The sequence below is a fragment of the Dermacentor albipictus genome, unplaced genomic scaffold (assembly GCF_038994185.2).
Source record: "Dermacentor albipictus isolate Rhodes 1998 colony unplaced genomic scaffold, USDA_Dalb.pri_finalv2 scaffold_13, whole genome shotgun sequence".
NCBI lineage: Eukaryota > Metazoa > Arthropoda > Arachnida > Ixodida > Ixodidae > Dermacentor > Dermacentor albipictus.
The window spans coordinates 7,745,633-7,768,223 of record NW_027225567.1 but is presented as its reverse complement, the minus strand read 5'-3'; the positions used below and the strand labels follow the sequence as shown (position 1 = coordinate 7,768,223).

Genomic DNA, 22,591 nt, shown 5'->3' with positions numbered 1-22,591 from the left:
TGTGGTCGATGTGACAAGGTAAATGTACCTGGTAGCGAAGCTTCCATAGGAGCCCATACGTTCAAAACATGGCGGTCCATCGCCGGTTCAATGGCCGGTTCATGGGGCTTAGGGCCGATTTACGCTCAAACCGCCCATCGCCGCACGCCGCACCGCATGCATGCGGATCGTGAAAAACGGGCGGTCGTCGCGATCGGTCACAAAATTGCATTTACGCTGAAACCGCATGATGCGTTGCGGTTCGCATGCGCCCTCTGGTTGTCGAAATAGGTAACCAGCAACTGGCAACATGCATCAGCGAGTTGGCAGCCTCGAGTGCTGGCGACCAGCAATATTTCGCATCGTGCCAAGATATTGTTATTGCGTTTGCTGTAGTATTAGTTATTTTTATATTATTTAGCTCGAGCGGTTCGAATGCGCCTGCATCCGCACTTCGTTTTGGGGACGCGACGTCTGTTGAAAGCTGGCAAACATTCGGCAGTGCGCAGAGCAACACTGTTCAAAGTCGGCAACTATCGCCAACAGCAGACGACACTAGCATATTTTTGTCGATGTAAGTTGAAGTTTCCGCATCATGGTGAGAACGCGACTCCTGCACTGTCACATTCATTGCTGCATGTGTGGCATTGACGTGGTGACCCACCTTTGGAACACTGTGCAGTCGTCTTACCTGTGCCGCCTTTTTGTTATTTGTTTACTGCTACCGCGTAATGTTGCGACAACATACGTCACTATGTGCTCGGTTGTGTACGGCGCGCTGGCGCACTTTTTATAGCTGTGCTAGCGAAAGCTTGTGCTGTGGACAAGCGACGCACCATCGCTCCTCGGCTGGACGAAGCACCAGCGCGGAGAAACGGGAAGCGACCCCATCCCGAGTGGAGTTCTGAGAATCCTCCGTCGCCCTCAGCGTCTCGGCTACTGGACAGGGACCGAGAGTTTGCCCTCTCGAACAAATGCAGCTCTCGCCTGCGTCTTTTGAAGAAAATAAACGCAGTCTGTTTTCTGCCACCAACCGATGCGCACTCCTTTCACGGATGGGGCCAGACCCCGTACGTAACACTGGCGATGAGGCAGGAGTTGCGAAGCGGATCTATAAGTTTTCGAAGTTAAGGCCATGGCTACAGGACGAATGCACGGCGCTGTCGAGCCTTTCTCGGGCAAATCATGGGAATCGTGGGTCCAGCGCCTCGACTTTTACTTCGTGGCGAGCGACGTCAGCGAAGAAGCGGGCACTTCTCACGCTTTGTGGAGCCGACACTTTCGAACACCGTGTGCGCGCTGATAGCGCCAAAGATATCCGGCAGAAGTCAACTTAAATGATTTAGTGACACTTCTTAGGCGGCACTTCGACACCAGGACATCCGCGCGTTAGAGCCGGTACGTGTTTCAAAGACCCGACCAACGGCCAGACGAGTCGATCAGCAGCTACGCTGCGGCCCTTGGAACCTTGACAGCCGACTGCAACTTCGGAGCGCTGCCTTCGGCTACAGTATCGACGACGTCACCTGACACCCAAACGACCGCTTCTGCGGCGAATCCAACTATGCCGTCCCAAGATGTGATGCTGCGACAGGTTCGTCCTCGGCGTCTGGGACGAAAATCTTTCGCCGAGACTGTTCGCAGAAAAAGCCTGACATTTCAATGCACTGTGGACTTACCTTGTCAGCGGAAAGTGCGTCAAGGCATCAGCGAGATATCAAAGGAGTGGCAAACTCGGGGGAAATTAACAGGACGTCGCAAATCAAGCCAGGGGGCAAGCATACATCAGCGCGACATTGTTATCGATGCGACGTACGGCTTGCACGACCCTGAAACATGCAAATTCAAGACAGCCGAGTGCCGTTTCTGCTCCAAGGAAGGTCATGTCGAGCATGCCTGCATCTCAAAGAAAAAGAAAAACACGGAACCACGCTCCGACAACTAGCAGCTACGGGCACACAGTGTCAAACCACCACCTGTCAGCAAATCCTGCTGCAAGCTGCACACAGATAGTACACACTGCCCCAAGAGAGAGAGAAAGAAGTTTAATGACATGAAATGCCGAGAGGTCGGCCTGAGGTAAGTTCCTTGTGGACTTGATAGTGGAGGGAAAGCCAGTCCAGTTTGAGGTGGACACAGGTACGGCATGCTCCCTGATAAGCGAGGACACGGACTACAGAAGGCGGAAGAAAAACACTCCGTGGCTTTTATGCGAGCCGCTCGATTTGTGCTCATGGTCAGGTAAACAATTACACATCCTGGGCTCCGCACAAGTTCATGTGATGTTGAGATCAAAGGACTATCTGCTGCCATTGTTGGTTATGAAGGGCACTGGGTGCAACCTCCTAGGAAGAGATTGGTTTTTGGCACTTCAAATTCAGGTGAAGGGGATCAACCACGTTGGAGAGCCAGCACTAGAAATTACGACGACTGCATTTGACGACTGCATTTTGGAGAACAGAGCAATGATCGTGGTGGAATTGTATAGGCTCCTAGAGAAAAACACGCCCTGGAAATGGAAGAGCAAGCATCAAGTCAATTTCGAGGCACTTAAGGAGATGATTCGTGCATCTACAGTACTCACTCACTACGACGGGACGAAGCCCCTTCTTTTGTCTGTGGACGCATCGCCGTACGGCTTTGATGCCGTCCTCGCTCGGGAAGATGCTATTTGCCGAGAGGCGCCCATTGCATTCAGTTCATGAACACTGGGAAGTGCCAAAAAGAGCTACTTCCAGCTCAACAAAGAAAGTGCAGCAGTAATCTACAGCATCAGTCATTTTCATAAGTACATAGCTGGCCGGCATGTGACCATAACAGATCGCCAGGCATTGATTGGAATCGTGAGTGAAACAAAGCAAGCACCCCGGGTCTTTTCACCAAGGATTACGCGATGGTGCCTTAAACTAGCAAAGTACGATTACAAGTTGCTGTACAGGCCTGGCCTACTGCACCAAAATGCGGACACTCTAAGCTGACTTCCACTACCGGCACAAGTTGAACCTTATCCCCCAAGAGACGTGCTCATGTTGGCTACCATGCTCAGCTTCGAGCTTTCACCGCATCAACAAGCACGAATGACTCGAATGAGTCCTGTCCCAAGTGCTGGAGGCTGTTTCAAACGGTGAAGTTCATAAACTGCCAAAAGAGCAGTTTTCATCGTGCCGGAAACTGGAGACTGAGCTTTCAGCGCAGGAAGGGTGCCTTGTTAGAGGCTCCTGGATGGTAACTCCAAAACAAAGGCGAGAAACTACCTTCTTCAACTCGCACCTGCAAACCACCATATAATTGTGGTCATGAAGGCATGTGCACGAAGGTACTTTTGTTAGGCATGCATTTGACGCAGATATCGAACGGCTCACTAGAAACTGTGCAACTTGTTGTCAACACCAAAGGGCACCAGCCAGTGCACCAGTGCCCAAATAGGAACGCACCAGAACGCCTTGGGACACAGCTCATGCAGACTTCGTTGGTCCCATAGAAGGCAGAATGCTGGCTAATTGTTGTGGACACATACAGTAAATTGTTGGAAGTGTGCTCCATGCATAATTACACAGTCTGCCACATTGATTGAGGAACTCTGGAACCTTTTTGCAGCTTTTGGGCTCCCAAAAAAGCTTGTGACTGATAACGGGCCATCCTTCGTTTCAGTAGAAGTTGAGAGCTTCCTAAAGAAGAATGGGGTGACCCATGTAACAAGCACACCGTACCATCCTACAACAAATGGCCAAGCAGAAAGGATGGCTTTCGAAACAAAATGAGCATTAGCCAAAAACAAGGACGGAACATTCGTGTGTAGGCTGGCCCACTTTTTCTAGAGCAACACACCACCATCTGCACATCAAAGGGTGAAATGCCAGATGCACTTGGGTTTGGGCAAAAGCAAAAGCAAGCAAAAGCGAACAAAATCCATACCAACTGCAACAGGGATACAAAGTCGAGAGTACTCGCTGTCGGACAAGCAGTTTTCTTTCGAAACTTTGGAGGGAATCCGATCTGGACAGAGGGAACGGTTTTGGAGAAGCTAGGCCACAGATCGTGGCTCATTAAAGGCCCCAACAGGTTAGTGCGACGACAATGCGACCACATCAAGCCCGGTGTTTTGAGATACCCAACAGAAGATTTGGTGACACAGGATAAGGGCTGTACACTAACCGCAAGCAGTGTCCCGCACCCATTTATGCTTGGGATAAAAGCAGATAACTCCACGTCATCAGAGGCCACTCTCTCAGGAATGCTGAAGCCTTCGCAATCATCGGTGACCAAACCAGAGATTGGCACTGCCCCTGAGACCGTACCAAACACAACTGCAGAGCCATGCCTGCAGTGGGAACGACACCCTCAGGATCACCACGGCGACTCCATCTGAGAAGGGAGGAAAATGTGTACAAGCGATGCACCACCACTCCTCGGCTGGACAAGGCACCAGTGCAGACGAAACAGGAAGCGACCCCGCCCCGAGTCGAGTTCCAAGGATTCTCCATCACCCCCAGCGTCTCGGCCACTAGACAGGGACCGAGAGTTTGCCCCGTCAAACACATGCGGCTCTCATCTGCATCTCTTGTAGAAAATAAACTCGGTCTGTTTTCTGCCACCAACCAATGTGCATTCCTTTCACGGATGGGGCCAGACCCTGTACGTAACAGCTTGGAAGAACGCGCATACACGAACACACAGGTGTATCTAAGCCAATGAGCAAGGGATCTGTCACAGCAACAGCGTAGCACGCTGAAGCGCCGCAGCATTATCTATTAACATACTCCTATACAGATGGTTCTATTATCACGGAATACAGCTGTGTTGATTGACAAGCCACTTCGTCACCGAGCACGCATGTGAATCATCAACAGTGGCTTGTTGATTTAGTTTCACTTTGCTGCTGAGGTCTCTTTAGTAGCTGTCAAGTTAATAGTGAGCCTACAATTGCTTACATGATGTAATATGGCATCGCCCTTCTGAACAATGATGTAACACCGAATGAACGTACAGGAGCGCACAGAGCTAGCATTTGTTCATTCTATGTTACGTCATTATTTCAAATTGCACTGCCATGTTAAGTCATGACTAAACAACTAGCCATCAGTACGTCTTGAGCAATTGATTACAATTATGACATACATAAAAGTGATATGTACAGATCACAGTTTGCTTCTTCAGCCAGAGATGCTTGTCAGATATGTTTTCAACAGAAGAATGCTTGCATGAAAACAAATATTAATTAATATTGCTGAAAAGACACCCCATATAGGCGTGAATTCACCTAATGTTTACATTTCTTGTTGGTGCTAAAAATGTCCCTGCCAATAGAAGTAGTGTTATGTCATTCATGCCTTAAGAGATGACAGAGGTTTACAGGGCACACAAGGCAGCAATGCCCATGCATAAAGGCCTGAGTGGCCAACCTGCTGCCCATTCACTATTTATCCATACCTCTATCAGCATTTAAACAATGTACAGCCTGTGGTCAAAGTGAATACAAGCATGCTTGCTCTCTCAGCAATGGCGACAATCAAGGATGATTGCCTTGAGACCGTTTGCTGCTGTCAACATCATTTTTGCATGCATTCTCTTTTTATTTTTTTCCCTAGATAAAAAAGAAGCTTGCACAGTCGGTGAGCTATAGCAAAGTAATGTTATTTGATAGCGTTGTGCATGGCCCTAATCTCATTCATGTAGTGACAACCTAGCTAGCTAATGCACAGCCACATTAAAAAGAAAGAGAAGTGCGTAGGCTAACAAACAGGTGCACAGTATGTGTACTTCACCTCAAAGCAAAGCAAGATTATCAAGCGAATATAGAGATCTAGATTAAGGGGACGCAAGCATTGAGGCCCCCTAGTACTTCGAGCCTCAACGATTGCATCCCCCTGACCTAAACCTCTCTAATAAGCTTTGCAATGAGTGCAGTGATCTTGCATGCGAAATGGTTGACGTAGTAAGTCGTTTTATATTTGCCTTTCTGAATCAGTAACAGCTTAAACAGGTACATGACAATGAAATGAAATGCTGGCTCATATGGTGCACAAGACACAAGTAGGGGAGAACATTTGCCATGCCTGCTGTAACACCAATAATAATATGCAGTAGCTTGTAGGCAATGAATGCATGTTGATTGTGTCAGAGCAACTTGCACCTACAACTAATGAAAGAACAGAATGTCTGCATTGTAGACATTAGTTAATTAGCAGCATGTGTGCAGCAGCACAAGAAAGTAAGGGAATGTTTGTTGCCATGTTTTGCTTTCATAACCGACAGACAGTTTTTTGGGTGGAGCTTTATGATGAATTCATATTATGTTCTATGTAAATCTGTAATGTGGGCATGTTCTATTATCCAATCACTTCATAAGTAGTCAAATGAATGCAGGCAGCCCCATAAACACTGTGAAATGGAACGCAGAAATCTCCAGTTAAGAAGCCATAGTGACTCACTCTGTGCTGAACATAAAATAGAAAAAATGCGTAGTGGCAAATTGGGTGCACATTCTCATCTGCCATACAAATCTATATATTACAAGTAATCTTTCACTCATTCTCGTATTGCTTACAGTTGCATGAACCTTACTGCAGCATCCTCTGTGGAGTAAAATAATCTTGCCAGTCACAGCTACTTGTTCACTCTATTAACATATACTAGCCCCCAGGCTCTCCTGTATTCCTTCATGCATGCTACAATAGCATGGCTGTGCTCAATCACCTCTTTCCATTCCACTGAAATGAAGATGGCATATATTTTTTACCAAAATATGCTCTAAAGCATAACTGTTTATCATTCTTTAAGCCTCTGAGAAGCTGGGATGGATGTTCAGCCTTGCTGTTGTGCCATTTCATAGGTTCTAACCCACCGTCATATTTCTAAACAAGCAATGATGAAATTATATAATCAAGCCATACCATTAGTACAACTGAGGTATTGCTTTCCCAAGGAGTCTCACTGCCACCTCACCAATTTCGTAAATAATTAGACATGTTGACAACCTCGACATGTTGAAGTTACCTTCACAGCCTGTGTTTTAACCCGACAAATAAACCAGATTAACCAAACAGCCCTTACATCACTCTCTTATTCACTTGATATACTAACTAGCACATGGCATTATAGTCGTATTAATATCTCTTTCTATGTTTGGTGAATTGCACAAATCATTTTTGTCGCCCTTACAGCCTAGCTGATGCTGTCTTTCTTTATAACAATTAAGCAACAACCTTACTTGGTGCATTGCTGTGAAAACTATAACTAGCTTCACAGTAGCACTGCACATGTACCCTCAGACCACATCATAGACGTGCTTCTGTACGTACTAGAGGCTGGCCACAGTCAGCATAATTTGGAAATCTAGATGAACAGGGTGCAAATTCATGTGTATCAAATAAATGTCTGTTCCATTGAGAGGCTGTGTGTATGCGATATAGTTATCAGTTCACTATACTTATGGCAGAAGAACAGAAAACACAGAACAACAAAATCAAGTTCTCTCTGAAAAGCTGCTTTTTGCCACTATTATTAAAGCAAAGTAAGACTTCAGAAAGCAAAAATATGGCTTAGAACGACAAAGCTGAGCTAGTCGGTAAGGATTCATTATGCAAAAAAGAAGTGAGGCGTGCAGACAGGAAACAAGAGTAGAGAAGTCCACTTCTCTACTCTTGTGTCCTGTCTGCACGCCTCACCTCCTTTTTACATCACAAATATGGCTTGGGCGCATCTTCGAGCATTGTGAGGTGGGCGAATGTTAATTTTTTTCAAACAGAAATTGAACAAAAATAGTAAATGTCTAATATTGAATAGTGACACGACGACGTGAGTACTTGTAGTAGCAATATTTATTTCCATATATTTAGTTACTACATCTTAACCAACTAGTGCGAACTAGAGCTAACTATTGGGGACAAAGGATAAGTTTTAAATGCAAGGCTACTAATGTTATATAAAAAAAATACTTGAATGGTGTATCAACAACTTTAGAGCCTCGTTGCAAAGAAGCTTTCCAAGAAATAATGGCTGCTGTATGAAGAGCTTCCAAAAATGCAAAATAAATTGTTTCCAAAAAAACATGAAAGTTGTAGAAAAAACAAACATAATGAAGGGCCAATGTTTTGCAGACACATGTAAAAGAACTTGTTGCAACGAAAACAGCACAGACTTGTCTCATAAAAGATAAATCTGCTATAAGATGGGTGGTTGGCTTTAGGCAAAAAAAAGCCTATGGGAAAGTTTTGTGCCAATACGGCTAAAAGATACATTCGTTACCGTGCTTGTCTTTGGAAGGCTGCATACGCTTGTTCACATGCAAGTACTTGTCACATATTCGTTGTTAAAAAGCTTCCAATTTATATATTGACACAAAAGCCTCCTCTGATCAGGGAAAAAGAATAGTATTGTCATATAGTATACGTAACATTTAGAACATCAGGCTACTATTTTTCACATTACACAAATACTCATGAAAGACAAAGCTGCAAGAAACAGCATAACACTTTGGCATAATCCGTAACTGATTATATCAACGAGTTTCCTATTTCATGAGGCAAAGTTGCATAGGGCAGATGGGATGTGATATCTATGATTCAGAGATGCGTTATTGTATCTGAGAACAAGTATTATACAACTGATCATTGTGGGAACAAAGAAATAACAGGCATTGATTACCAGTATGTCATCATGTCACTTCTATCTGAAAAGTGACTATCACATCAAGTCAAACTTGCATTGAGAATCACGTTTATGTGCCCATATATGTGGGCCCCATGAACCGTTGCTTTAAGTTATGACCAGTGTCATGTCATTCCTGTATGTAAATGTGGTTTTGCACTATACACCTATAAAACTTTTGATCAGCATCCTAGTACATTTCCTTGAATTTGCACCACAGGCTTTCTGTCGCAACACCCTCTTCGCACCCATGATAAATGCTGCAGTCAGTAAAATAGAGCTTTAGATTATTTCCTAAACTGCTTTCATTCCAGCAAGTAGATGCCGAGCAGATGCTGTGCCGCAAGTGAACATTTATGAGAGCGTTCATACTTGCTGTTTATTAAGGTGGCTGCGAGGTAAATGGAGGGAAAGTGTACAGGTGAAGCAAAGCTCTGCTGTCGCATGCATGTAAACAAAGCTTCTGGTTATGGCGGCCAACGATTATATACACATAGTGAGCAAGGGTGGTGTGATCGCAATATGGCCCGCATGACAGAAAGGGAAACACTATCACACATGTACACGTGTACAGATATGCAACAGTTGGGCAGTGGCAGAGAAGGTGTTTTGCTGTGTCGCCACATGTGCAAAAGATTGCATAAGGAACATTTGCGTAGCTTACATTACAGCACGACACCTAGCACAAAATGAATAATTGCAATGCGTGGAGCAATGATATAACTTATAAGCTGTTTCCTAGTATCCCCTCTTCATAAAGTGTAAAATGTGCAGAGACAGCTCTGGAAACAAACGTGTACAAAGCAAGGAATCTGCTTTGATACAATACCTATATTGAGAGGCATAAGAGCATAAGCGACCGGCGATGTTTCTGCAATGTTTATTACTGCAGAGCATACGCAATTGACAGAAAAAAATCACAGACAATTACGATACTCCCTAATACGAAATTTTAGTGCAGCTCTACATGTGTTGTCATTTCACTGGCTCGTGTGGCATGTTGCAAACGGAGCGAAGTGTGGCGCCACTGCCTTGCCAATCTGGAGATCGCGTGAGCCAGCGCATGGGTGATGCGTGGGCGTGGTTCACAGAAGCCATCGCCAACAACCCTCCCAGACATTGCGTGCTACTCTGGCACCATCTCGTAGCTACCGTCACTGCACTTCGCTTTTATTCGCACACTTTTGCCATACACTCCTCCTTTATCTGCCTCATGGTTATGCTGCACCTTCTTATCCACTTTCCTCCTCATGCCTCTTCTCACTTGCAGATTTTTTAATCTCCCACTGCATGCTGCCTTTGCTCTCATCTTTTGCTGAAGTCGTTCGCTCAGTTTAACCGAGCGAACGAGTGGTCCTCACAGCACGACAAAAGCTAAAGGAAATGTGCTCAAAAGTAAATGGAATGACCAGCGAAAGGAATACCCTGAATGCATGCACTATAAACCACGTTAAAGGATTGACTGAATGCACGATAGACATGGTCTACAAGATATCTTTGACAAGTGGGGCTGATTACATGCACCAAACAGGCAGGTGCGTAAATGATTGACTGCGCAACCATCTATACAACTGCAGTCTGACACAAGCACCCAGAGACCTGGCCATACATTGCGCTTCATGCCGTATCTCCCACAGGATGGGGATCTTGCTGAAATGTAGTAACCAAAGAAAAAGAAGTCATGGAAGCCTACAACATCAAGATGACCCCATGTGCCATCTATATCACTCAGCAAAGAGATTAGCTTAATGAATGATAATAGATGGCGTGGTTAGACTGGGAAGAACATCCCTGAACATGCGACTAGGCTATATGAAGGTCTCATTTTCCGAAAAATAAAACAGTTGTTAGTTTGCACTCGGGTGTCGTGCATTGTTTTTCTCTCTTAAGCCCTGTCCCTTCGTCACTTTGCGCAATAGCGTTATGTCGAACCAACTAGCCCACTGGGAAATTTTCTTTAATTATATGTAATATGCTCTGAGTGCACATCTATGCGAGTCTTGTTTGCAGTGCACATGTGAAAGACAGCACAAAAATAATGCAATATTAGAGGTGAGCAAATAAGGATTTTCAGGACCGAATAGTACAGTGCAAGAAGCAAATTGGATCGAATACTTTTCTAAAAATGAATATCCATTATCACAATTAACATAAACTGATGTTTATATCCCTGTATTTTTGAAGCTAGCAAGTTTCTGTTATAGTATAGTACCTTACTAAGTATTGTATTTGAAAAACACAAACTGAGCCTACGAGCAAACAAGTACTTTATTCGCATGCACAGGGCTCTTCAGAGGATGCAAATGATCACTGTAGAGCCTGTAAAGTGTGGCTGCCTGAGTGACCTAGCCTGCTCCTCTACGCAAGTTCTCATGTTTTATGGCTATAGCACGCCTGTCATGGTGAAAATTTACCGTACTTTTCTGCAATTTAGTGTTTATGTGGGTGCAGTTGGCATTTTGAAATGCCCGATACGTATGAAAAAAATATTCACTGTTACAAAAAGTGACCACCGAATCGAACAGGACACTATTTGATGCATAATTACAAAGTTGCAAATATTCACACATCCTTATGCAATATCAACAGCTTAAAATAATGGTTTCAACACTTACATACACACTAGATGTTCCAGCTGCCAACAGAATATCATATATTGACAAAAGGGTGTTTAACTGGGCTACTTGGTTATTCTTCGAGGATTGTAGCAGTAGAACTTAAGGAACATGGATACAGAAGGAACGACTAGACGAGTACGCAGCTGCACTGTCAACTGATTTCTTGATTGAAATTCCCACTATTATTGATTTCATCGCCATATCTCTTCTCTTATACATCTGAGGCTGTCTCAAAAAGGTGACTTCCTTTCTTGTCAAGGCCAATGACAGTGTGCTTACACATTACGCTCCTGTTTTACTTATCTCGAATGCCTCAAGAATCTCCTGAGTTAACCTATCGTCGTTCCTTTTAAGGACTTGTACTTCATGAAATTATGAGTTACGACGAGAAAAGTTTGCCAAAGTCTGGTGCCTACTGTCAGCAGCGTGCGTGTTCATGTAGTGTCTGTGTTTCTCGTCGGACGGGGTGAAGCGATGGAGCAAAACCATTCTCAGGAGAAATGAGAAAAATGTGCACGCATGAAACAAACTTACGAGCGTCTCAACAGAAAATATTTGCAAAAGAAGCCTCCAACGCAAAGATTTCTCGCCATCAACTTAGCATGAACGATCATTGTCAGCAGTGAGATAGCCGAGCGTCTAACGGTGGTGTTCGAGCATTGTGTAGCACCGTCGATTGATTGCTTTCCACCAGTGCTCACCGTGCACGCAAGCTGTAGAATGCATGCTGTGGCACAGTCACGCACAAGTTGCGTTGCCAGCGCTCGATATGGTTTCCCACAAAATAGCTTCGCGCTGCTTTTCGATTCTCGTGATATGTTGCGATTAAAAATTCCCAAGACAGTGTTAAGAGAGCGGTAAAAAAAAAGGTACGAGAAGGTAGGCACAGCAGCTTGTGAACCCACTCCTATAATACCTCTACCCGCGTCTGTTCGTAAATGTGTGCATGTTTTCTTGCGTTTGTCAATTTTTTAAAATTTCCCACATTTCTTTAAATTTGAGTTTTTCTTAGCTTTCGCGTTTGTGCATGAATAGGTGCCTGCTACCATGCGTGTTTGCGCTTAATCTTATTTCTGTCCTTTTATTTTATATTAGCATTTGTTTTTGCTAGTTTTTTTTTTCGCAAAGTCTTTACACATTTTCATTAACCAATCTCATTCAAAGCACTAACTCCTGCACACTGTAGGGCTGGCCTCTTCCATCTCATTAAAACCTGTCTCACTGGTCTACCTCGTCTTCTCAATCTGCCTACTCGCTGTGTTTTCTGTCCTTGCTTCTTGTGTTGTTGCTGCAATGTGATTAACCAACTTGCTCAAAACAAATTTTGATTGCCTATGAAAACAGAAAGGTTTAGAGATACATTTTCTTAAAAGCGTCATGTGGGTTGCACAGTAACTTTGCCTCTTACTTCTGTTCATGTTTATGCATCAGTGCATGTGGCAGCTCGCCAGAAGTGCACATGAAAGGCTGCATATTGCAAAACAACACCTTGCTATGCTGTTGCATTTTTCATGCATTCAGTCTTAGTAAACAGACGGTTTCGCTGCCCATCACATATGATGGTAAAAATATTCGACATGAATAACATTGTGCAGTGGGGTATCATTTCCTGTCTGATGCTTTCATCGTTGCAAAGACATCTTCCAGTGAATGGAGCCCGGCAAAGCAGTGCACTGAGAGCTTTTGCAACTTTCACCATTTATTACTTCATATATGTCATTGTCTGAACATGGCTGTCCATCGCTGTGCCGATGGCTTGTGAATTAAATAATTACCTCAATAAAACACATTCAACTTCACTCAGCATTTTTTAGTACAAACAATGCTAGCAGAGCTATTTAGGGTGAATAATTGTGCTAACATTGGTGTTACATGCCCGGTCAGATAAACAAATACAACAATGGCTGCGGCATGACTGTGATTTGATGTGCAGACTGCAAATGGTGCCTTTCAAGCGTGCCCTAAACTACTGCTATTAATAGCTACACGACTGAGTATTTTGGGCCTAACTAAGCTAATGATGTTTGATAATTGTTCTCTTATTCGCATTACTTGCCTGGGCCAGATAACCAAAATAAGGAATGCCACCACATTAACATGTGTTTGCATGCAAGCTGCCAACAGTGGCTGTCATTTTCGCGTTGATTGCTGCCGTTGCACCAACAGTAGCGACAGCTTGACTGTGCTTTGACGTGCAAACTGCTAATGGTGCCTTTCAAGCGTGCCCTCGACTACTAATATTAATAGTTACCATAATGAGTATTAGGGGCCTAACTAAGCTAATGATGTTTGATAATTGTTCTCTTGTCCACATTACTTGTCTGAGCCATATAACCAAGATAAAGAATGCGACCACATGAGTGTGCTTTTGCATGCAAACGGCTAAAAGTGGCGGACAATTTCGCGTTGATTGCTACTGTTTCACCTACAATGGCTACGACATGGCTGCGCTTTGAAGTGCAGATGCTAAAGGTGCCTTTCAAGCATGCCCTGACGACTGTTATCTCATCACAGGGCCCATAATGCTCGTAGGTGGCTGCCCAATAGAGTATTTTGGGCCTTCTGACATTGGCATTATTCATCTCAACAGGCTGGAAATAAGAGTAGGGCCAGCGAAACTGCACGCAAAGCAAATGTACTTTGGTGTGCGCATTGGTGTGGCTGTCACTTTCACGTTGACTACTGCTTTTTCGTGTGAAGCTGGACAGTGGCTGCCCGAATGAGCATTTTGGGCCGCACAGTTATTCAGGGTTAACAAGTGTATTTGCATTCTGATTTTCCAGCATTTCAGCACGTTTCCGTGCCAATACTTATATTGAGCACGATCTGGGCAGGCCGTTGCTTTTTCAGAATTGGGCTTCCATTAAAAGGAATATGTCATCAAATGAACTGCTTATTTATTTGAGAGGTCACGGGAGAATGCTTAGCTGCTGCGAACCCACCGACAATATTTTGGTAGCCTTAATAAGGGCTGTTCTTTCGTTAATAAGAAGCTGTTATGCTTCATCCAGTGGCTCAATGCCGGACAGCTCGCAGTCGGAGTCGCTTTCTTCACTGTCATCTTCACCCAGTTGGATGATGATGGGTTGGATGTGGTCACTTCCGGACGTATCAAGCCTGCATTTGCCTCCAGGTCCATGACATGGTGAAGTTTCTTCCTCCAGTCTTCCACCATTATGTGCTTAATTTTTTCCCTCAAGACGTATTAGACCGTGTATAGCTTGACGTCTCTGTTGTCCGCAGCTATGCCATTTTTTACCTTTGCCCACACGAGCTCGATAGGATTTAATTCGCAGTGGTACAGTGGGAGCATGAGTACAATGCAGCCGGCTCTTTCAGCTGCATTGTCTACGATGTAGCTCAGGAAGCGTGGCTTTACAGATGCTACCAACTCAAGCAGCTGCTTTTTAACCACCCTTTCGCTGTGGGTGTTGTTCTTGCTTTTGAGTCACTCCTGTATTTTTTCTTTCTTCCAAGCTGTTGTCGGCTATTTCTCTTCTCGCCGGGAATGGTAAGGTGCATTGCCCAAAACAATGACGCTACCAGCAGGCAACTTCTGCAAAACGTCATTAAACCATCCCTCGAAGTGATTGCTGTCCATTTCTTCGTGGTAGTCGCTTGTTTTTATGGCCTCGGAATATATCTAAGCTGCCGTCGACGAAGCCATCCTCGCTGCCAATGTGCGTCACAATCAGGCACAGGCCTTTTCCAGAAGGTTCTTGTAGACCCGTCGACGGGCCATTTGCTCGAGCGTATAGGTGTCCGCGCTTCTGCACCACGATGTCTGTCCACACGATCGACCCAGTGTGTACCGCCGTCACCCATGTCTCATCCAGGAAAAAGATCTTTCGGCCTTCTGCCCATAGCGCTCCACGTCACGAAGGTAGAGATTCCGCCATTCAGCAATGTCATCCCGGTCGATCAGCAGCGAATTGCGGCTCCTCTTCTCGTGCTTGAATTAGATCTCGACAAGCAGGCGACGCACAGTACACCGCTTCAGTGATGGGAGATCCATTGTTGCGTGTGTCGAGGTGTGTGAGGCTGGCAGGAGGTCTGGACCCCACTTCACGCAGAGTCAGAGATGAGGAGAGCTTTCTCGGTGAAGAATTCTTTATACAATGTTTACATGTTGTCGTCGTTATCAGGAGAGAGACCAACAGAGCAGCTGCAAGCTGCTTAAATAACACCCCTCAGTCCACAGATTCCCCAGACAGTCCCTAAGGACGAAACAAGGTCAAGAGAGAGAGAGGGTCTGGGTAGCCTCCGTGGTCCTAACGCCGCTCTCGGTGGCCGGCACTTTCTCAAACCGCGCTGTGGCGTCAGGCCGATCTGGCGGTCAATCAGAATGGTGCGCCAGGGAAGTTTTATGGCCCGCATAGGACAAAGGGAACCAACTGTAAGGCACAGGGTCGAAACACAGCCCTCCTTTGGAAACCGTCCCAAACACAGTGGGAGTTGTTCGTGGTGCGGGCGCTGCCGAACAAAGGCGGGAGGGGGTTGCATTGCTGCCGGCACGGGGAGGGGCCGAATAGCAGTCCGTGATCCGGTGGCCGCTTCCGTCGCGGACGCCGTGCAGTTGCGGGAAACCCGAGCCGTGCACGTAGTCGTGTACCCGAAGCAGGGACCATGCGGGGATGAATGTTGCACACCATAGCACTGGCCTTCCGTCAGACAAATCCCAGGGCAAAAACATAACACCATATACGCTTCGCGAACTCGTTAGTGATCTTCTCGACCGTCGGTATCTCGTTGCGGCGAAATAAATTGTGCACACGACCTCGGTGCACACAACGTGTCATACTTTGTGCTGCGTCTTCTTTTCTCCGCATTTTGTGGGTGCTTTCGCGAGGGCATCAACAGTTTGCCACCCGAAATATGCGAAGCTTTGACCTCCCTCCTCACCTTGAACACTGTGCTTTCGCTGACACGGAGCATCTTGAGTTTGTAATGGTTGCGATAAATGCATTGCTTTATATAAGTACTTGTTCAATAGCAACTGATTCATTTCAAGCTCGGAACAAGAGTAGTAAATGTGCCGTGTACATGTAAAGAAGCGCAATCTACTTTTGTCACTTGCAATGAAGCTAAAGAGCAGACGACGGGCAGCGTTGTGGATGGCAAGGGGTTATTTTTCGGTCGCGATCCGGCATGTGCTGTAGCACATGAGAGCTCTACTAAACCAGTTATCAAAATACAGAAGTCTTTATTTATACCTAAAACTGCGCGTTTCAGGAGCACAATTTTTTTAGTGGAATTATTTTAGTCACGGAGGCAATCGGACATCGCGCTTTGGTCATCTGGGCGGGGCCTCCCATTTTTTCTAAAGTTGTATCCGACTATAGTCGTTCCTTCTGTGTCCGCATTCTTTAAGTTCTTCTGCTACAATCCTCGAATTATATATTGACCATACCAGTTGTGTTGTAATCTTCATGCTTTGTTACATGCATATGGCTTGCTATCAAAAAATGCAAATTGTCAAGAATCAAAATGAAGTATCTAGTTTTCACACATTATATGCTTATCATGCTGTGTCACTGGTGTTGGCACTAACAGTGTGTACTCAGACACTAACAAGAAACAAGCAGCTGAATTTCTTGCACATGCAAGGCGCTCACATCTCTCAGTATAAGAATGTATACTTTGCTTAATCTAGAAATACGCCTCAGGATTTCCGCTGTTTACACTAATGTCCACATGACAAAAATGAAGAGTGCCCGAAATTTGCGTTCATGAGAACAGTGCACACGCGCGTCCACATTTCACGACAGCGCGCATGTACTCATGTAACTTTTAAGCTGTTCCTTATATTGCCCTCACCGATTACAAACACCTTCGTAGCACAGAAATAACTTCTGAAAAACACACAAGATACGTGAACGAGGCAGAAAGGGCCGGAACCAAAACTCGCCCGCAAAGCTTATGCACTGTTCACTTGAGAACATATGCATATTGCATAATACGAACACTTATACACCTAGCACCACTGCGACACATTGCACGTACATATCACAGTACACTTACGCTTCGTAAAAGTAAGAACCCTAGCGCTCGAACGTTCTGTACGTGTTCGCGGTCACCAATGCGCATCGCAGCCCGCAAAACAGCTCAAACGAAGGTAGACACAAACAGCACATTACGAATGACTGCGATGAGGCGATAATGAAGCTCATCGCTACACATCGTGCCATCGCTTCTGAAACACAAGCCAGTACTGCACAAACTTGCAATCTTCGTATCGATGAAGCGCGCACACACACCTACGAACACCATATGCTGAGGAGGGCGATCGCAATCTTTTCATTTTGCCGCGTACCGAACTAGTGTCATGCTTAGAATGCAGGTGTGAGCGATGGCCTTCACGTTTGTAATGCACGTGCAAAAAACGGCCTAAAACACACGAAATCGGCGGCTTCATTCCTTCCGATCCTCGCGTAAACACAACACACATCCGTCTGTTTCCTCTGGCGATCGCACGGACTGAAGAGGTCAGGAAGAGTACAGCTGCTTGTTGTGTTAGACAAATAGCTTTGCAGGTGCTGAATAGCTCTTGCAGTGATCACAATAAACCACACAAAAAAACAAACTGCCGCGGCAGCCTAGCGGTCTAGGCCTCGCGCTCCGCTTCGCTTCGAACCAGCGCCATGTTCATGCGGCCGCCGCACGGAGGCGAAAGTTCACGACCGCCTCTCGTGACGTCACGTCGGCCATTACTGGCGAACCGCTCGCTTGCGGTGCGGCGTGCGGCCATGGGCGGTTTGAGCGTAAATCGGCCCTTAGCGCCATCTGTATGTGGTGAGAACACTTCCGGCGGAAAAAAAAATAACGTGACGCCATGTCCGTTAAAAGCAGAAGTGACGTCATTTTGTTTTCGAAGGCGCGAAATTTGTTTTGTTGTTCTTCCTTTGGAGCTATATATTCAAATGCCCCGCCATTCGACTTGATGGGCGTTTCGAGCTTTCAGCGTGGAAAGCGATGCAGGAAAAGGCCAGCCGTACGGTTGTTGAAATCGAATCCCTGCGCAGAACATACTTTCTTTGGAGGCCGACGAAAGCTTTAGGTGTAGAGTGCTGATCCTATTGTCGGATGCCAAGTCCGTCGGCCAGCGCAGTCGCACGAAAACAACTACACAATTTTGACTGAACAGATTAAGAAGCAATGAAGCTACCCGCGTCACCAAATTCAGACACACTTCGACAAGCAAGAAAGCACAAATTGTGAGGGGGGCGTATTTCAGCAGGTGATACGAGTGCGCCTTTCTGCCCATTTCAAGACGTGCATTGCACCGCGAGTGATAGTGGCGTCAACGCCCCCTGTAGCGATGGGCGCTGAAAAGAAATGCATTTATTAATAATAATAAAATTAAACGTATTTATTTAACTCATCACGAATATATAAAATTGACTAGGAATTTTATTTTCGTTGAATGAATCTAACTGTGTCTCGTTTGAATTAAAAAAGGCGTTTTTCTTTCTAAATGTTTGTTCCCTCCAAACATAGTCGCGCTTCGATCGCTGCTCCCATAACCCCCCATGCTGATGTCGGTGACAATCTGTACTGAACCGCTTTTCGCCCGAAGCTTCGCGACCTATTTGAATCGGCCTTGGATGTGATCTCGAAACGGTTGGCGCAGGTCCCGCAGTGATCGCAGGATAATTGATTCATTCGTGCCTTCTGCAGTTCCTACGCGTTGCACCGATGTAAAAAAATAATAATAATAATAAATAACAGCGACAGCTTCCGCGCGCCAGCAATGCATGCACTCAACTAGTGTGGATGTCGTCCTGTGATATTTATCGCGTTCTTAAGTCTGTTTTTCTCGCTATGCCCCTCTTATTTACCCATGCAGCGCATGACTGCATTTAATTACTTTTCTCACTGCTCGCACTGACCGCGGTAGGGTGGCTAACCGCGGCAGAGGCGTCAGAGGCTTTCATTCGTTGCAGTGAGATAACGAAAGCGTATTTCCTTCACTTAAAGCTTCTTAGTAGCTCCTTTGCGAGCCGTGTAGTTAAATCATACAATGCGTATACGTCGGAAGCGAGCTGGTACGCGACTTTACTGCAGCTGCTACTATCGCTTTTACGGAACTTTCAGAATTAAACATATATGAGTATGAATCGGCTCACCAAGCTTTATATGCACGTCCGTTGCTTTCGTTCATAGATCATGTGCGTAGCTTTGCAACCGTGACCGATATTGTAAAAACAGCAAGAAGGCAGATGACACAAGTAGTGTGTGTGCTTTGTCTGTGCTGTTTTTAGAATATCAACCAACTCCACGCACTCGTGCTGTTTACAGCTAAAACGTGTTTTTTTTTCTTTTTGGATGAGGAGCATTTGCTTCTAACTGTGGCAGTAACGTTGTGAATTGTCCTCGGCCCAGATAGCTGACTGTGTGAAAATTTGCCTAATTTGTTTCACTTTGCTGCTGTCTTTACAGCTTCTGCTTATTTCCTCTGCCTTCACCTTATATTTGTTGTGTTTATCGAGACCGGGCTGTCTCTGCCTCGTTGAAGACAAATGGACACAAGTACTGGTCGCTGTTGGTTTTTTAGGTTTGCTCAGTCTGAGCGTGATATGTATATCCATTTGCTAAAAGGGTATGCTGCTGCGTCTAATGCAGGTACTGCTCATATAAAGGTAGATTTAATTAGTAGTGGTTTGAGTGATGTATGACACCAGAGAGTTATTGTTCTAGAAATTTGACAAAGCTGGTACACAAATTTAAGGTATGGAGATGCTTAACCATTTAAGTGTTCTAGTTGCCATGAAGTATACATATACGTTTAAAATTTCAGTTGCAAAAGACATAGTAGACGAAGAATCCAGAAGATTTGCTGCCAGATGTCTTGAGACAATAAATTGTAGAAAAAGCATTATAGTGTGAGCTGCCAATGATTGTCATCAGCTCTAACCCATTTTTCTATATATCACTGTTTCTTCATTGTCTGTTGCCATCACATGCTTCTTATAAACTAAAAATTGAGCTGCGTGATTCCCCTGATTTTTCTCGCTCATAAGGTAGAAATGTTTCGATTTCGGGTGCCTTGGAGCCTTGTGGTAGAAAACTAGTGTTTATTAGCCAGTTGCCAGCTTCTAAGATCATGTGCTTTGTAATGTGGGTGTTTTAAGGGATACCTCAAATCTGCCATCATGACTGTGAGTGCTGCTGCCTAGCACTCCCAGGGCTATGCTTAGTACACATGCGCAGCTATCCAAGAAAATGGACATTGGGACAACTGCCATTGAAGCTCACTTGGTAGAGCATTGCAAGCAAAAGGCAGAAAACGTGGGTTCAGCTTCGTTGTCTCTTGTACAAAGCATTATCATGATCTGTATCCTGGCTTCTTCGTACACCCGGTCAGATAGGCTCAATAATAGTTCGTAACGTGCCTGATGGTGGGTCGTTAATCTGGGTCCTTAGTGCAGCAGCCCAATTCTTTACCCATTAGGCTACAGATGCATGCATAGCGTGCCAGATTAATCTCACTGGTTCTCTTGTAGCAGCTAATTGTTTCAGATGTTATGTGACACAAAATTTGGGATTCACCCGTTTCAGCTCAGATGCAACATACAGCAGCTGGTGTTGTGTCTACTTTGTTAAGAAGTTGTGTGTGCAGTTGTTTTGGTTTCTCTGTGTTGACGTATTCTGCTTTGTATTTCATGTGGTGTTAGGCATTACCTCAATTGCAGCTTCAATGCTGTGCCCATAAAAACAGTTGTAGGTAGGTGCTCAGGAGTAACGGGAACCCAGGTAGCACAAAAGAGGTACGTAACGTTTTCGTAGCGTTTATCCAAGACGATAAAACCGTGTTAAAGAAGACACGAATGAGAGAACTTCGGCGGGAAAACGTCGTATATCTCTGCTAATGTCCGGCTTAATTACTTTCTTGAGACGATCTGGAGCAGGTCTGCAAGACGTATTCGAAAAGCTGGTCTAGAAATAGGATTGGGAAAGACACAAGTAATCCCTTTGCCAAAACTATTCGTAACCTATTTCTAAACGTTTTTAGGACGTTATCAAAAAGCTGGTCTAGAAGCGGTCTTGAAAGGTTTACGATCATCTGAAGCTAATTTTCGCGGGTGACGGGCGCGATCAGACATCGTTGTTCAAAACACGCGTTTATTTTCGCCTCACGCGACTGGCCCATGCCGCGCAGACGTCGTCAGCCGCACCCGTTGGCACGGCCTAGGCCAATCGCGTGAGGTGAAACTAATCGGGCGTTTCGAACAACGATCTCCAATCGCGCCCCAGATGAATAGAAGCGTCGGTGTTGACTGTAAGAGCCATGGCGCAGTGCCAAGCACTGTTCCCCGCATGGCCGGCGCATCCTCTAACAAGTCGCACGAAAATGAGCCTGTTAGGAATAATAAATCCTTAATACCGCCTTTAGTAAGCTACGATGCTTACAACCACAATGGGAATGACATCCTGCAAAAAACAAATGGCCACGTCTTGGCAGGTGGCCAGACCAAGCCCTTCATGCCAAGAGTGCATGAAATGAGAACATTGTTACAAAGCAAAAACACTTTATTAAAATGTAATGCTTATGCAAGGTTCGAACAGACTGTGTGAGAAATGCAAATAGAAGTAAAAGTACATCAACAATGACAAAAGACGCAGAAAGGATTCGTAATGAACTCGAAAGTGAACATTCACTAGCACATAAACAAAATTCCAACTACACATACAAAAATGAACAGAAAAACCTGGAGTGTACTCAAGTATCTAATTTATCATAGTAAAGTGCACGTGCTATTAGATGGACTAGAGTTATGCAGAAGTGACATCGGAGCGAATGGAAGAAGTAGGCTGAAAAATGCAAGAGTATGAATCGGATGGTAACTGCCTCCAAGCAATGTTACCAATCAGCTAGAAGCTTGAAAAGAGCACAAAAAGAAATACCACCGCATACCATCATAAAACAATCCTGACAGAAATAAAAAAAATGGGAACAATGCAAAATTGGAAATATTGCCTGTAGGATATATCAAAGAAGGTAATGGCGAGAAAAAATAACCATACAACAAAAAGCAATAAAGTGAAATTAGTACAGGGATTCAGTGTAACAAGTGAACACTACTGTAGTACAGCGAACGATGAGACAGTAATGCTGCATCTTGCCACTCCAGAACGTGAGAAATGAATATGCAAGCCTCATATTAGAAACTTACATAAACATGGAAATAAACGGGAATGCACTGGAAGCTGCATTTTTTGTGTAACAAAGGAAGCAATGGTCCTAATAAATAGTAAGTGTTTTATCTAAAAAGCCCTTTACAAGAGGCAAAGTTGTACCTCTCTGGCAAAAATAAAGTTGCAACGAATAATTTGCAAACCAGCAA

At 44.9% G+C, this 22,591-nt stretch overlaps 1 protein-coding gene across 1 annotated transcript in view; it reads right to left on the bottom strand.

Moving 5' to 3' along the window:
* Positions 1-4,571, bottom strand: part of LOC135915878 (THAP domain-containing protein 3-like) — a 34,686-nt gene extending 30,115 nt beyond the window's left edge. The window contains exon 1 of the mRNA XM_065449077.2: positions 29-4,571. Coding sequence (XP_065305149.1) covers positions 29-57 — 29 coding nt within the window. The 5' untranslated portion in view covers positions 58-4,571. The remainder of the gene's footprint in view (positions 1-28) is intronic.
* Positions 4,572-22,591: the final 18,020 nt, after the last annotated feature.